The sequence below is a fragment of the Anolis sagrei genome, chromosome 9 (assembly GCF_037176765.1).
Source record: "Anolis sagrei isolate rAnoSag1 chromosome 9, rAnoSag1.mat, whole genome shotgun sequence".
Lineage (NCBI taxonomy): Eukaryota > Metazoa > Chordata > Lepidosauria > Squamata > Dactyloidae > Anolis > Anolis sagrei.
This window is the reverse complement of record NC_090029.1, coordinates 3,905,634-3,920,592: the sequence shown is the minus strand read 5'-3', so window position 1 is coordinate 3,920,592 and position 14,959 is coordinate 3,905,634. Positions and strand designations below refer to the sequence as shown.

General features: G+C 45.0%; 1 protein-coding gene across 1 annotated transcript in view; it reads right to left on the bottom strand.

Annotated features, from left to right (window-relative positions):
• Positions 1-424: 424 nt before the first annotated feature.
• ICE2 (interactor of little elongation complex ELL subunit 2) overlaps positions 425-14,959 on the bottom strand; it is a 74,660-nt gene continuing 60,125 nt past the window's right edge. The window contains exon 15 of the mRNA XM_067471238.1: positions 425-827. Coding sequence (XP_067327339.1) covers positions 633-827 — 195 coding nt within the window. The 3' untranslated portion in view covers positions 425-632. The remainder of the gene's footprint in view (positions 828-14,959) is intronic.

Here is a 14,959-nt window from a genome sequence, read left to right as displayed (position 1 = left end):
CCATCAGAAAATACTTAAGGCCAATCCAACTCCCTTCATCAAGGCAAGAAAACGTAATCAAAGTTTTCCTGACAAAGAGCCATTCAGCCATAGATATAGATAGATAGATAGATAGATAGATAGATAGATAGATAGATAGGGAGTTGTAGTTGCTGGGATTTATAGTTCACCTACAATCAAATAACATGATAGAATTGAACCAAACGGGACATACAGGACTCCCATGACCAACAGAAAACACTAGAAGGGTTTGTTGAGCAGTGACCTTGAGTTTGGGAGTTGTAGACCCTTAAAGACGGACAGTGATATGTTGCCTGTTCCAGGGTGGGCAAACCAGACACTCTCCACATCCACACTGACAAAGAAACAGCAAGAAATACTCTTTACCCACAAGCAGAAAGACATTATGTATATTAGAAACCAACACTTTCTCATTACTTTATTTTCCAGATCACCAGACTGGGCCACAGCAACGCCTGGCAGGGGACGGCTAGTTTTACTATAAAAAAAGGGTTTCACATCAAGAATCCTTCCCGCCCTGAGGTTCCACCCATTCTTACATATTGCATGTGCCTTTAAATATTATTTTTTTTTTGCCCTGCAAAGAGACCTCCTCTTTTCCTGCTGCATGACTAAGTCATCTCATTCTTGGGTTTCTTCCAGACTTTCCAGTTTGGCCCCGGATTGGCCTGTGGGCAGCCGCTCTGGTTCTCTGCGGTGGCACCACCACGTCTTTTTTGCAAAGGATGAGTCGGCGGAGGGTGGTTGTTTGTTTCCAGGGGAAGCGTCTCCCTGCGGCTAGGTGTGCCCGCTGGCTGTGCTTTACCCTACGGGCGAGAGGAGAAAAGAAAGATAAGAAGCATTATGAAAGAAGGAAGGGAGGGAGGGAGGGAGGAAGGGAGGGAAGGGTGAAGAAAGAAGGAGAGAAAGACCAAAGGGAAGGAAGGAGGGAGGGAAGGGAGGAAGGAAGGAAGGGAGGGAGGGAGGGAGGGAGGGAGGGAGGGAGGGAGGGAGGAAGAAAGGAATGAAGAGGATGAAAGGAAGAAAGGGAAGGATAAAGAGAGAAGGAAAGAAAGACCAAAGGGAAGGAAGGAGGGAGGGAAGGGAGGGAGGAAGGGAGAAAGGAATGAAGAGAAGGATAAAAGGAAGGAAGGGAAGGAAGGATAAAGAGAGAAGGAAAGAAAGACCAAAGGGAAGGAAGGAAGGAAGGAAGGAAGGAAGGAAGGAATGAAGGAAGGAGAGAAGGGAGGAAGGGAGGGAAGGGAAGGAAGAAAGGAATAAAGAGAAGGATGAAAGGAAGGAAGGGAAGGATAAAGAGAGAAGGAAAGAAAGACCAAAGGGAAGAAAGGAGGGAGGGAGGGAGGAAAGAAGAAAAAAGAGAAAGAAGGAAGAAAGGAATGAAGAAAAGGATGAAAGGAAGGAAGGGAAGGATAAAGAGAGAAGGAAAGAAAGACCAAAGAGAATGAAGGAGGGAAGGAGGAAGGAAAAAGAGAAAGAAGGAAGAAAGGAACGAAGAGAAGGATAAAGAGAGAAGGAAAGAAAGGCCAAAAGGAAGGAAGGAGGGTGGCAAGGGAGGAAGGGAGGGAGGGAGGAAGGAAAAAGAGAAAGAAGGAAGGAAGGAATGAAGAGAAGGATGAAAGGGAGGAAGGGAAGGATAAAGAGAGAAGGAAAGAGAGACCAAAGGGAAGGAAGGAGGGAGGGATGGAAGGAAGGAAAAAGAGAAGGAAGAAAGGAATGAAGAGAAGGATGGAAGGAAGAGAAGGAAAGAAAGACCAAAGGGAATGAAGGAGGGAAGGAAGGGATGGAGGGAAGGAGGGAAGGAAAAAGATAAAGAAGGAAGAAAGGAATGAAGAGAAGGATAAAGAGAGAAGGAAAGAAAGACCAAAAGGAAGGAAGGAGGGAGGTAAGGGAGGGAGGGAGGGAGGGAGGAAAAAGAGAAAGAAGGAAGGAAGGAATGAATGAAGAGAAGGATGAAAGGGAGGAAGGGAAGGATAAAGAGAGAAGGAAAGAGAGACCAAAGGGAAGGAAGGAGGGAGGGAGGGAAGGAAGGAAAAAGAGAAGGAAGAAAGGAATGAAGAGAAGGATGGAAGGAAGAGAAGGATAAAGAGAGAAGGAAAGAAAGACCAAAGGGAATGAAGGAGGGAAGGAAGGAGGAAGGAAAACGATAAAGAAGGAAGAAAGGAATGAAGAGAAGGAGAAGGAAAGAAAGACCAAAAGGAAGGAAGGAGGGAGGTAAGGGAGGAAGGGAGGGAGGGAGGAAAAAGAGAAAGAAGGAAGGAAGGAATGAAGAGAAGGATGAAAGGGAGGAAGGGAAGGATAAAGAGGGAAGAAAAGAAAGACCAAAGGGAAGAAAGGAGGGAGGGAGGGAGGAAAGAAGGAAAAAGAGAAAGAAGGAAGAAAGGAATGAAGAAAAGGATGAAAGGAAGGAAGGGAAGGATAAAGAGAGAAGGAAAGAAAGATCAAAAGGAATGAAGGAGGGAAGGAAGGAAGGGTGGAGTGAAGGAGGGAAGGAGGAAGGAAAAAGATAAAGAAGGAAGAAAGGAATGAAGAGAAGGATAAAGAGAGAAGGAAAGACCAAAAGGAAGGAAGGAGGGAGGTAAGGGAGGAAGGGAGGGAGGGAGGAAGGAAAAAGAGAAAGAAGGAAAGAAGGAATGAAGAGAAGGATGAAAGGGAGGAATAAAGAGAGAAGGAAAGAGAGACCAAAGGGAAGGAAGGAGGGAGGGAGGGAAGGAAGGAAAAAGAGAAGGAAGGAAGAAAGGAATGAAGAGAAGGATGGAAGGAAGGAAGAGAAGGATAAAGAGAGAAGGAAAGAAAGACCAAAGGGAAGGAAGGAGGGATGGAGGGATGGAGGGAAGGAGGAAGGAAAAAGATAAAGAAGGAAGAAAGGAATGACAAGAAGGATAAAGAGAGAAGGAAAGAAAGACCAAAAGGAAGGAAGGAGGGAGGTAAGGGAGGAAGGGAGGAAAAAGAGAAAGAAGGAAGGAAGGAAGGAAGGAAGGAAGGAAGGAAGAGAAGGATGAAAGGGAGGAATAAAGAGAGAAGGAAAGAGAGACCAAAGGGAAGGAAGGAGGGAGGGAGGGAAGGCAGGAAAAAGAGAAGGAAGGAAGAAAGGAATGAAGAGAAGGATGGAAGGAAGGAAGGAAGGAAGAGAAGGATAAAGAGAGAAGGAAAGAAAGACCAAAGGGAAGGAAGGAGGGATGGAGGGATGGAGGGAAGGAGGAAGGAAAAAGATAAAGAAGGAAGAAAGGAATGACGAGAAGGATAAAGAGAAAAGGAAAGAAAGACCAAAAGGAAGGAAGGAGGGAGGTAAGGGAGGAAGGGAGGGAGGGAGGAAAAAGAGAAAGAAGGAAGGAAGGAAGGAAGGAATGAAGAGAAGGATGAAAGGGAGGAATAAAGAGAGAAGGAAAGAGAGACCAAAGGGAAGGAAGGAGGGAGGGAGGGAAGGAAGGAAAAAGAGAAGGAAGGAAGAAAGGAATGAAGAGAAGGATGGAAGGAAGGAAGAGAAGGATAAAGAGAGAAGGAAAGAAAGACCAAAGGGAATGAAGGAGGGAAGGAAGGAAGGGATGGAGGGAAGGAGGAAGGAAAAAGATAAAGAAGGAAGAAAGGAATGAAGAGAAGGATAAAGAGAAAAGGAAAGAAAGACCAAAAGGAAGGAAGGAGGGAGGTAAGGGAGGGAGGGAGGAAAAAGAGAAAGAAGGAAGGAAGGAATGAATGAAGAGAAGGATGAAAGGGAGGAAGGGAAGGATAAAGAGAGAAGGAAAGAGAGACCAAAGGGAAGGAAGGAGGGAGGGAGGGAAGGAAGGAAAAAGAGAAGGAAGAAAGGAATGAAGAGAAGGATGGAAGGAAGAGAAGGATAAAGAGAGAAGGAAAGAAAGACCAAAGGGAATGAAGGAGGGAAGGAAGGAGGAAGGAAAACGATAAAGAAGGAAGAAAGGAATGAAGAGAAGGAGAAGGAAAGAAAGACCAAAAGGAAGGAAGGAGGGAGGTAAGGGAGGAAGGGAGGGAGGGAGGAAAAAGAGAAAGAAGGAAGGAAGGAATGAAGAGAAGGATGAAAGGGAGGAAGGGAAGGATAAAGAGGGAAGAAAAGAAAGACCAAAGGGAAGAAAGGAGGGAGGGAGGGAGGAAAGAAGGAAAAAGAGAAAGAAGGAAGAAAGGAATGAAGAAAAGGATGAAAGGAAGGAAGGGAAGGATAAAGAGAGAAGGAAAGAAAGATCAAAAGGAATGAAGGAGGGAAGGAAGGAAGGGTGGAGTGAAGGAGGGAAGGAGGAAGGAAAAAGATAAAGAAGGAAGAAAGGAATGACAAGAAGGATAAAGAGAGAAGGAAAGAAAGACCAAAAGGAAGGAAGGAGGGAGGTAAGGGAGGAAGGGAGGAAAAAGAGAAAGAAGGAAGGAAGGAAGGAAGGAAGGAAGAGAAGGATGAAAGGGAGGAATAAAGAGAGAAGGAAAGAGAGACCAAAGGGAAGGAAGGAGGGAGGGAGGGAAGGCAGGAAAAAGAGAAGGAAGGAAGAAAGGAATGAAGAGAAGGATGGAAGGAAGGAAGGAAGAGAAGGATAAAGAGAGAAGGAAAGAAAGACCAAAGGGAAGGAAGGAGGGATGGAGGGATGGAGGGAAGGAGGAAGGAAAAAGATAAAGAAGGAAGAAAGGAATGACGAGAAGGATAAAGAGAAAAGGAAAGAAAGACCAAAAGGAAGGAAGGAGGGAGGTAAGGGAGGAAGGGAGGGAGGGAGGAAAAAGAGAAAGAAGGAAGGAAGGAAGGAAGGAATGAAGAGAAGGATGAAAGGGAGGAATAAAGAGAGAAGGAAAGAGAGACCAAAGGGAAGGAAGGAGGGAGGGAGGGAAGGAAGGAAAAAGAGAAGGAAGAAAGGAATGAAGAGAAGGATGGAAGGAAGGAAGAGAAGGATAAAGAGAGAAGGAAAGAAAGACCAAAGGGAATGAAGGAGGGAAGGAAGGAGGAAGGAAAACGATAAAGAAGGAAGAAAGGAATGAAGAGAAGGATAAAGAGAGAAGGAAAGAAAAACCAAAAGGAAGGAAGGAGGGAGGTAAGGGAGGAAGGGGGGGAGGGAGGAAAAAGAGAAAGAAGGAAGGAAGGAATGAAGAGAAGGATGAAAGGGAGGAAGGGAAGGATAAAGAGAGAAGAAAAGAAAGACCAAAGGGAAGAAAGGAGATAGGGAGGGAGGGAGGAAAGAAGGAAAAAGAGAAAGAAGGAAGAAAGGAATGAAGAAAAGGATGAAAGGAAGGAAGGGAAGGATAAAGAGAGAAGGAAAGAAAGACCAAAGGGAAGGAAGGAGGGAGGGAAGGGAGGAAGGAAGGGAGGGAGGAAGAAAGGAATGAAGAGAAGGATGAAAGGAAGGAAGGGAAGGATAAAGAGAGAAGGAAAGAAAGACCAAAGGGAATGAAGGAGGGAAGGAAGGAAGGGATGGAGGGAAGGAGAGAAGGATGAAGGAAAAAGATAAAGAAGGAAGAAAGGAATGAAGAGAAGGATAAAGAGAGAAGGAAAGAAAGACCAAAAGGAAGGAAGGAGGTAAGGGAGGAAGGGGGGGAGGGAGGAAAAAGAGAAAGAAGGAAGGAAGGAATGAAGAGAAGGATGAAAGGGAGGAAGGGAAGGATAAAGAGAGAAGGAAAGAGAGACCAAAGAGAAGGAAGGAAGGAAAAAGAGAAGGAAGGAAGAAAGGAATGAAGAGAAGGATAAAGAGAGAAGGAAAGAAAGACCAAAGGGAAGGAAGGAGGGAAGGAAGGGATGGAGGGAAGGAGGAAAGGAGGAAGGAAAAAGAGAAAGAAGGAAGAAAGGAATGAAAAGAAGGATGAAAGGAAGGAAGGGAAGGATAAAGAGTGAAGGAAAGAAAGACCAAAGGGAAGGAAGGAGGGAGGGAAGGGAGGAAGGAAGGAAGGAAGGAAGGGAGGGAGGGAGGGAGGGAGGGAGGGAAGGAGGAAAGGAGGAAGGAAAAAGAGAAAGAAGGAAGAAAGGAATGAAGAGAAGGATGGAAGGAAGGAAGGGAAGTTTAAAAAGAGAAGGAAAGAAAGACCAAAGGGAAGGAAGGAGGGAAGGAAGGAAGGGAGGGAGGGATGGAAAAAGAGAAAGAAGGAAGGAAGGAATGAAAAGAAGGATGAAAGGAAGGAAGGGAAGGATAAAGAGAGAAGGAAAGGAAGACCAAGTCTAAGAGTGGTAAACATGTTCATTCATTCACTTCATTTACAATATTTATATTCCACCCTTCTCACCCCGCAGGGGACTCAGCGTGGATTACGATGTGCGTATACATGGCAAACATTCAATGCCATAGACACACAACATATATAGACAGACACACAGAGGCTATTTAACATTCCAGCTTTTTCATGAGGGTATGCTGGCCACCAGGGGAGCTGTTGCTTCACCGTCCATTTGTGACATTGATGAAGTACTTCCTCATTCTTTGCATGCTTGCTGGAGATTTTTATGGCCTCATACATATATACATGGCAAACTTTTGGGGTTCAGCCTCCATGTGAACCTGAACCTGATTCTCTGATTGTATTTCCTGATGCAACTGGACAGGCTACTGAACATGAATTTGTCCCTGATGGTTTGGAAATTGTTGATTCTGAGGGCAGTGGCTTGGAAAGTGAAACTACGCATCCTGATGGGAATGTTTCTGAATCAAGCGGTGATAGCTCTCCAGAGGAGCTAACACCTGCCTTTTTTCATGAGGATAGAAAAGGACAGATTTGGAAAAACAGGAGTGAATCGCAGAGTCTGCGAAGGTCAAGCAGATTAAGGGAAAGGGAGGCCCAGGCTTCAAAGCCTGGAGGCGTGTCCTGAAACAGTTTCTTTAGCTTTAAGTGTCTCTCCCCGGGCTCTCTCATTAGATCAAGCATCGTTTAGACTGAGGCATTACCTTGGCAGATTTCCCGGTTCCCATGGTCTGCATTCCCAGAGGCTTCTAGTTTCCAAGTACGGTTAGTGAGATGCTAACAGGTTCTAGGTTTTTATAGTGTTGCTTTTGGAATTTTGATCTAGTTCATAGATTTTCCTGACTGCTGAATTTTACTGTGGCTTTTTGGACTTTGTATTTTCCTCTATTTTGTAACCAATTTTCATCAATAAAAAAGGATTGTTTTTTCCCACAAGTGTGGTGGATTAATATCTGGTCTTGTTTCCTGATCTGGGTTGCAACACAAACATTCAATGCCATAGACACACAACATATATAGACAGACACACAGAGGCTATTTAACATTCCAGCTTTTTCATGAGGGTATTCTGGCCACCGGGGGAGCTGTCGCTTCACTGTCCATTGGTGACATTGATGAAGTACTTCCTCATTCTTTGCATGCTTGCTGGAGATTTTTATGGCGTCGTAAATTAGTTGGTAAATTCAGAATAGAACTTACCAACTAAATGATTAGATTACGACTTGGGAGACCAAGGTTCAACACCTTCACTTAGTCATGGGAACTTGGTGACCTCGGGCACGTCTCCCTCAGAGGAAGCATTGCAAACCCTAAGAGTCACCACGGACGAACATGCTGCAACTGATAAGGGGACACTGGGACGTGGCCAGATTTATTTGGCTCCTCTTCCGATATCTATGACAGGTCAGAATGTCCGGAGTCTGACTTTACAGGGTGCATTTTCTCCTCCTTGTTCTCATAAATACGTCCAATAAAGGAGACACTCAGCTATTACAAGGCTGATGAGACACAATGATATTCCGATTCACCTCCTCTCCCATGAAAATGACTTCGGGGAAAAGGAGATTCCCCCCTAAAATGGCAGGAGAGCTCGGAATTTGAAAACGGAGACACATATATGGAAGGATGAAACCAAAGAGCAAAGGAAGCGAGAAAAGAAACAGGTAGAGAAGGAAGGAAGAAGGAAGGAAGAAGAGAAGGAGGGAGAGAAGAAAGAAAAGAAGGAGAGAAGGAGAGAAATAAAGAAAGAAAGGTAGAGAAGGAAGGAGAGAAGGAAGGAGAGAAGAAGGGAAAGAAAGAGGGAAGGAGAGAAATAAATAAAGAAAGGTAGAGAAGGAAGGAGAGAAGGAAGGAGAGAAGAAGGGAAAGAAAGAGGGAAGGAGAGAAATAAAGAAAGAAAGGTAGAGAAGGAAGGAGAGAAGGAAGGAGAGAAGAAGGGAAAGAAAGAGGGAAGGAGAGAAATAAATAAAGAAAGGTAGAGAAGGAAGGAGAGAAGGAAGGAGAGAAGAAGGGAAAGAAAGAGGGAAGGAGAGAAATAAATAAAGAAAGGTAGAGAAGGAAGGAGAGAAGGAAGGAGAGAAGAAGGGAAAGAAAGAGGGAAGGAGAGAAATAAATAAAGAAAGGTAGAGAAGGAAGGAGAGAAGGAAGGAGAGAAGAAGGGAAAGAAAGAGGGAAGGAGAGAAATAAATAAAGAAAGGTAGAGAAGGAAGGAGAGAAGAAGGGAAAGAAAGAGGGAAGGAGAGAAATAAATAAAGAAAGGTAGAGAAGGAAGGAGAGAAGGAAGGAGAGAAGAAGGGAAAGAAAGAGGGAAGGAGAGAAATAAATAAATAAAGGTAGAGAAGGAAGGAGAGAAGGAAGGAGAGAAGAAGGGAAAGAAAGAGGGAAGGAGAGAAATAAATAAAGAAAGGTAGAGAAGGAAGGAGAGAAGGAAGGAGAGAAGAAGGGAAAGAAAGAGGGAAGGAGAGAAATAAAGAAAGAAAGGTAGAGAAGGAAGGAGAGAAGGAGGGAGAGAAGAAAGGAAGGAGAGAAAGAAGGAAAGAAAGAAGAGTACACAGAGGCCCAATGGCCCACTTTAAAACCTGGTGTGGTTCAGGGCAGGATAGGCCACTAATGATGGGATTTGCAGTACCTTCACCCGATTCACTTCCCACTGAACATTGTAGCCCCTACAAATCACAGACCAGGCCCAAACTTGGCACACAGAGTACTCATGGCCCACTCTACATCCTGATGCAGTTCTAAGGGGGGGGGGGGGTGGACCATGGATGATGGGACTTGCAGTACCTTCACTTACTTACTGAAACCACTGCGACCCTCATCCAATGACCAATCAAGACCATATTGGCACACAGAGCCCTACATCCTGCTGCAGTTTGAAGGAGGAGGGACTTTGGATGATGGGACGTGCAGTACCTTCACTTACTTACTGAAACCACTGCGACCCTCATCCAATGACCAATCAAGACCAAATTGGCACACAGAGCCCTACATCCTGCTGCAGATCTAAGGGGAATGGACTTTGGATGATGGGACTTGCAGTACCTTCACTCACTTACTGAAACCACTGCGACCCTCATCCAATGACCAATCAAGACCAAATTGGCACACAGAGCCCTACATCCTGCTGCAGTTTGAAGGAGGATGGACTTTGGATGATGGGACTTGCAGTACCTTCACTCACTTACTGAAACCACTGCGACCCTCATCCAATGACCACTCAAGACCAAATTGGCACACAGAGCCCTACATCCTGCTGCAGTTTGAAGGAGGATAGACTTTGGATGATGGGACTTGCAGTACCTTCACTCACTTACTGAAACCGCTGCGACCCTCATCCAATGACCACTCAAGACCAAATTGGCACACAGAGCCCTACATCCTGCTGCAGTTTGAAGGAGGATGGACTTTGGATGATGGGACTTGCAGTACCTTCACTCACTTACTGAAACCACTGCGACCCTCATCCAATGACCAATCAAGACCAAATTGGCACACAGAGCCCTACATCCTGCTGCAGTTCTAAGGGGGATGGACTTTGGATGATGGGACTTGCAGTACCTTCACTCACTTACTGAAACCGCTGCGACCCTCATCCAATGACCAATCAAGACCAAATTGGCACACAGAGCCCTACATCCTGCTGCAGTTTGAAGGAGGATGGACTTTGGATGATGGGACTTGCAGTACCTTCACTCACTTACTGAAACCGCTGCGACCCTCATCCAATGACCACTCAAGACCAAATTGGCACACAGAGCCCTACATCCTGCTGCAGTTTGAAGGAGGATGGACTTTGGATGATGGGACTTGCAGTACCTTCACTCACTTACTGAAACCACTGCGACCCTCATCCAATGACCAATCAAGACCAAATTGGCACACAGAGCCCTACATCCTGCTGCAGTTCTAAGGGGGATGGACTTTGGATGATGGGACTTGCAGTACCTTCACTCACTTACTGAAACCACTGCGACCCTCATCCAATGACCAATCAAGACCAAATTGGCACACAGAGCCCTACATCCTGCTGCAGTTTGAAGGAGGAGGGACTTTGGATGATGGGACTTGCAGTACCTTCACTTACTTACTGAAACCACTACGACCCTCATCCAATGACCAATCAAGACCAAATTGGCACACAGAGCCCTACATCCTGCTGCAGTTTGAAGGAGGAGGGACTTTGGATGATGGGACTTGCAGTACCTTCACTTACTTACTGAAACCACTGCGACCCTCATCCAATGACCAATCAAGACCAAATTGGCACACAGAGCCCTACATCCTGCTGCAGTTTGAAGGAGGATGGAATTTGGATGATGGGACTTGCAGTACCTTCACTCACTTACTGAAACCACTGTGACCCTGAACCAATGACTGATCAAGACCAAACTTGACACACAGAGCCCCCATGAGCCACTCTACATCCCGGTGCTGTTTGGAGGATGGACGGTGGATGATGGGACTTGCAGTACCTTCGCTCACTTCCTGAAACCACAGCGACACACATCCAAATACCAATAAAGACCAAACTTGGCACAGCGAACCCCCATGGCCAACTCAATATTCTGGTGAGGTTTGGGGGAGGATGGACCACAGATGATGGGACTCGCAGTATCTTCAATAACTTCCAGAGAGCACTGCGAGCCATATAAATAACAGATAAAGGCCAACCTTGATCCACAATTCCTTTCTCAAATAACCCGGGCAGTGCCGGGTCCCCAATAATAATAATTTCTTCTTCTTATAGAATCATAGAATCAAAGAGTTGGAAGGGACCTCGTGGGCCATCCAGTCCACCCCCATTCTGCCAAGAAGCAGGAATATTGCATTCAAATCACCCCTGACAGATGGCCATCCAGCCTCTGTTTCAAAGTTTCCAAAGAAGGAGCTTCCACCACACTCCGGGGCAGAGAGTTCCACTGCTGAACAGCTTCCTTCTTCCTTCCTTCTCTACATGTTTCTTTTCTCGCTTTTTTTGCTCTTTGGTTCCATCCTTCCTTGTCTCTTTCCTTCCCTCCCTCCCTCTTTCTCTCTTTCATTCCTTCTCTTCTTCCTTCCCTCTTTCACTTATTTCATTCTCTCACTCCTTCTCTCCTTCCTTCCATCTCTACCATTCTTTGATTCTTTCTCTCCTTCCCTCCTTTCTCTCCCTCCTTCTCTCCTTCTTTCCTTCTCTACCTTTCTTTCTTTCCTTCTCTCCTTCTTTCTCCCCCTCTCTTTCTTCCTTCTCTACTCTTCCTCTTCTTCCTCTTCCTCATCTTCTTCTCGTTCTCCTCCTCCTCCTCCTCCACCTCCTCTTTCTTCTCCTCCTCCTTCTTCTTCTCCTCCTCCTCCTCCTCTTTCTTGTTCTTCTCCTCCTCCTCCTCCTCCTCCTCCTCCTCCTTCTTCTTATCACAACAAGATGAGTCCACAGCAGACACTCTGCTGGCTGTTGTTTTGGATCACAGTGTCTAGGACTGTGTGATGTATCGGCAAATAATGCGTGAAGATCCCAGTAAGGTGGCCTTCTGCAGCTGGCAGGTTGTAATTTTGTCAACGCCAATTGTGTTTAAGTGCAGGCCAAGGTCTTTAGGCACTGCACCCGGTGTGCCGATCACCACTGGGACCACCTTTACTTGCTTGTGCCAGTAAGAATTGTTATTATTATTATTATTATTATTATTTCATTTCACACCTTTCGATTGGCAGGATTTACAGCAGCATAGAGGTTTAACCCGCTGTGCTAAGCCCGGCCTCTAAAAGGGGTCTCAAGTTGGAAAAGTTTGATTGTATAAATACAGAGAACTCTTTCTGGTTCCATTTAAGAAATAAGAACTTTGTACTTTTCGATCTGACACAATATAATTAGCTCTAAGGTTCACAAAACACTGTTTTGATGTTCCAGACGTAAACATATAATTGTATGTGGGTGGCTTCTTTCTTCTCCTCCTTCTCTGTCAACCAAACAGCTCAGTTGGAGACTATATATATATATATATATATATATATATATATATATATATCCATCCTCCGTCTCTTCTGGGCGTAATGCAAGCAGAAAGGAAGCCAACCAAACTGTGGGAAAGAAGGAACTTGGTGTGCAATACTAAATCCCAGGCTTGTATTGACTTGCTCGATGTGATCCTTCAACAGAGCTTGGAAAAGTTGCCTTTCTGGATTATAGGAAGGAAGGAGAGAAGGAGGGAAAGAAGGAGGGAAAGAAAAGGAAGGAAGCAGAGAAGGAGGGAAAGAAGGAGGGAAGGAGATAAAGAAGGAAAGAAAGAAGGGTGGAGAAGGAAGGAAGGAAGGAGGGAAGGAGGGAGAGAAGGAAGGAAAGAAAGAAGGGTAGAGAAGGAAGGAAGGACAGAGGGAGAAAGAAGGAGAGAAGGAAAGAAAGAAAGGTAGAGAAGGAAGGAAGAAGAAGAGAAAGAGGGAAAAAAGGAGGGAAGGAGAAAAAGAAGGAAAGAAAGAAGGATAGAGAAGGAAGGACGGAGAGAAGAAGGGAGAGAAAAAAGGAAAGAAAAAAGGGTAGAGAAGGAAGGAAGGAGCGGAGGGAAAGAAGGAGGGAAGGAGATAAAGAAGGAAAGAAAGAAGGGTAGAGAAGGAAGGAAGGAGAGAAGGAGGGAGAGAATGAAATAAGTGAAAGAGGGAAGGAAAGAGAAAAGGAATGAAAGAGAGAAAGAGGGAAGGAAGGAAGGAGACAAGGAAGGATGGAACCAAAGAGCAAAGGAAGCAAGAAAAGAAACAGGTAGAGAACGAAGGAAGAAGGAGGGAGGGAGGAAAGAGAAAAGGAAGGATGCAACCAAAGAGCAAAGGAAGTGAGAAACAAAACAGGTAGGGAAGGAAGGAAGGAGAGAGAGAGGGATAAGAAGGAGAGAAGGAAAGAAAGGTAGAGAAGGAAGAGAGGAGAGGAGGAGGAGAAAGAGGGAAAGAAGGAGGGAAGGAGAGAAAGAAGGAAAGAAATAAGGGTAGAGAAGGAAGGAAGGAGAGGAGGGAGAGATTGAAATAAGTGAAAGAGGGAAGGAGTTGGAATGAAAGAGAGAAAGAGGGAGGGAAGGAAGGAAAGAGACAAGGAAGGATGGAACCAAAGAGCAAAGGAAGCGAGAAAATAAACAGGTAGAGAAGGAGGAAAGAAGGAGGGAAAGAAGAAGAGGGAAGGAAGGAAAGAGGGAGGGAAGGAAGGAGAGAAAGAAAGGAGGAGAGAAAGAGGGAGGGAAGGTTGGCCACAGCAACGCATGGTGGGTACAGCTAGTATGAGTATAAAAAATAAAAAAAATAAACTGATGTCACTGAATGTAGAAACATTAAAAATTCACAGCGTTGTTGTTGTTATTATTAGGATGGAGAAAGACGCGCTGTGAAGTACTGTATATACTTGAGTATAAGCCTAGTTTTTCAGCCCCCTTTTTAGGCTGAAAAAGCTCCCCTTGGTTTATACTCGAGTGGAATTATTTAATATTTTACTCTGTTATTAGTATTATTTTATTACCTTTATTATTGTACTCTATTTATTATTATTATTGCATTTATTATTTTTCCCTATTTATTATTGTTTATATTACATGTATTATTTTTCTCTATTTATTATTATTATTATTTACATTTATTATTTTTCTCTATTTTATTATTATTATTATTATTATTATTATTATTATTATTATCAATACAGAAGCAACCACAAGCAAGTTACTGATGACCGTGCCATCACTGCTCAAGCAGGGAGCTTTGGGATGGTAGAACAGAAGCTCTCCGAAGCTCTAGGTGCTCTTACTGCCTATTACAGGGAAAACCAGCTGATCCCTAATCCATCTAAAACACAGACATGTGCCTTTCACCTTAAGAACAGAGAAGCATCCCGAGCTCTGAGGATTATTACCTGGGAAGGAATCCCACGGGAGCATTGCAGCGCACCCACATACCTGGGAGGAGTCATTCTGGACCGTGCTCTGACCTACAGGAAGCACTGCCTGAACATCAAACAAAAAGTGGGTGCTAGAAACAATATCATACGAAAGCTGACTGGCACAACCTGGGGATCACAACCAGACACAGTGAAGACATCTACCCTTGCGCTGTGCTACTCTGCTGCTGAGTACGCATGCCCAGTGTGGAACACATCTCACCACACTAAAACAGTGGACGTGGCTCTTAATGAGAAATGCCGCATTATCACGGGGTGTCTGCGCCCTACACCACTGGAGAAATTACACTGCTTAGCACGTATTGCACCACCTGACATCCGCAGGGAAGGAGCAGCCAATAGTGAAAGGACCAAGGCAGAGACATCTCCAGCTCATCCCCTGTTTGGGTCTCAGCCAGCACGTCAATGACTTAAATCAAGACATAGTTTTCTAAGATTTACAGAGACACTCGTGGAACCCCTCAGCAAGCGAGAGTGCAAAAGTGGCAGGCTCAAATCCAGAACCTCAACCAATGGCTGATACCAAATGAGAGACTCCCCCCTGGGCACACAGAGGACTGGGCGACTTGGAAGGCGCTGAATGGACTGCGCTCTGGCACCACAAGATGCAGAGCCAACCTTCAGAGATGAGGCCACAAAGTGGAATCTGCGACATGCGAGTGTGGAGGAGAGCACACCACTGACCACCTGTTGCAATGCAACCTGAGCCCTGCCACATGATGCACAAGGGAGGACCTTCTTGCAGCAACACCGGAAGCACTCCAAGTGGGCAGATACTGGTCAGAGGACATTTAATCAACTACCAAACTCACAAATTTTATATTCTGTATTTTGTATTTTGTCTGTTTCGTTTGCTTTGTTCTGTTAGAAATGTAATATAATTGACTG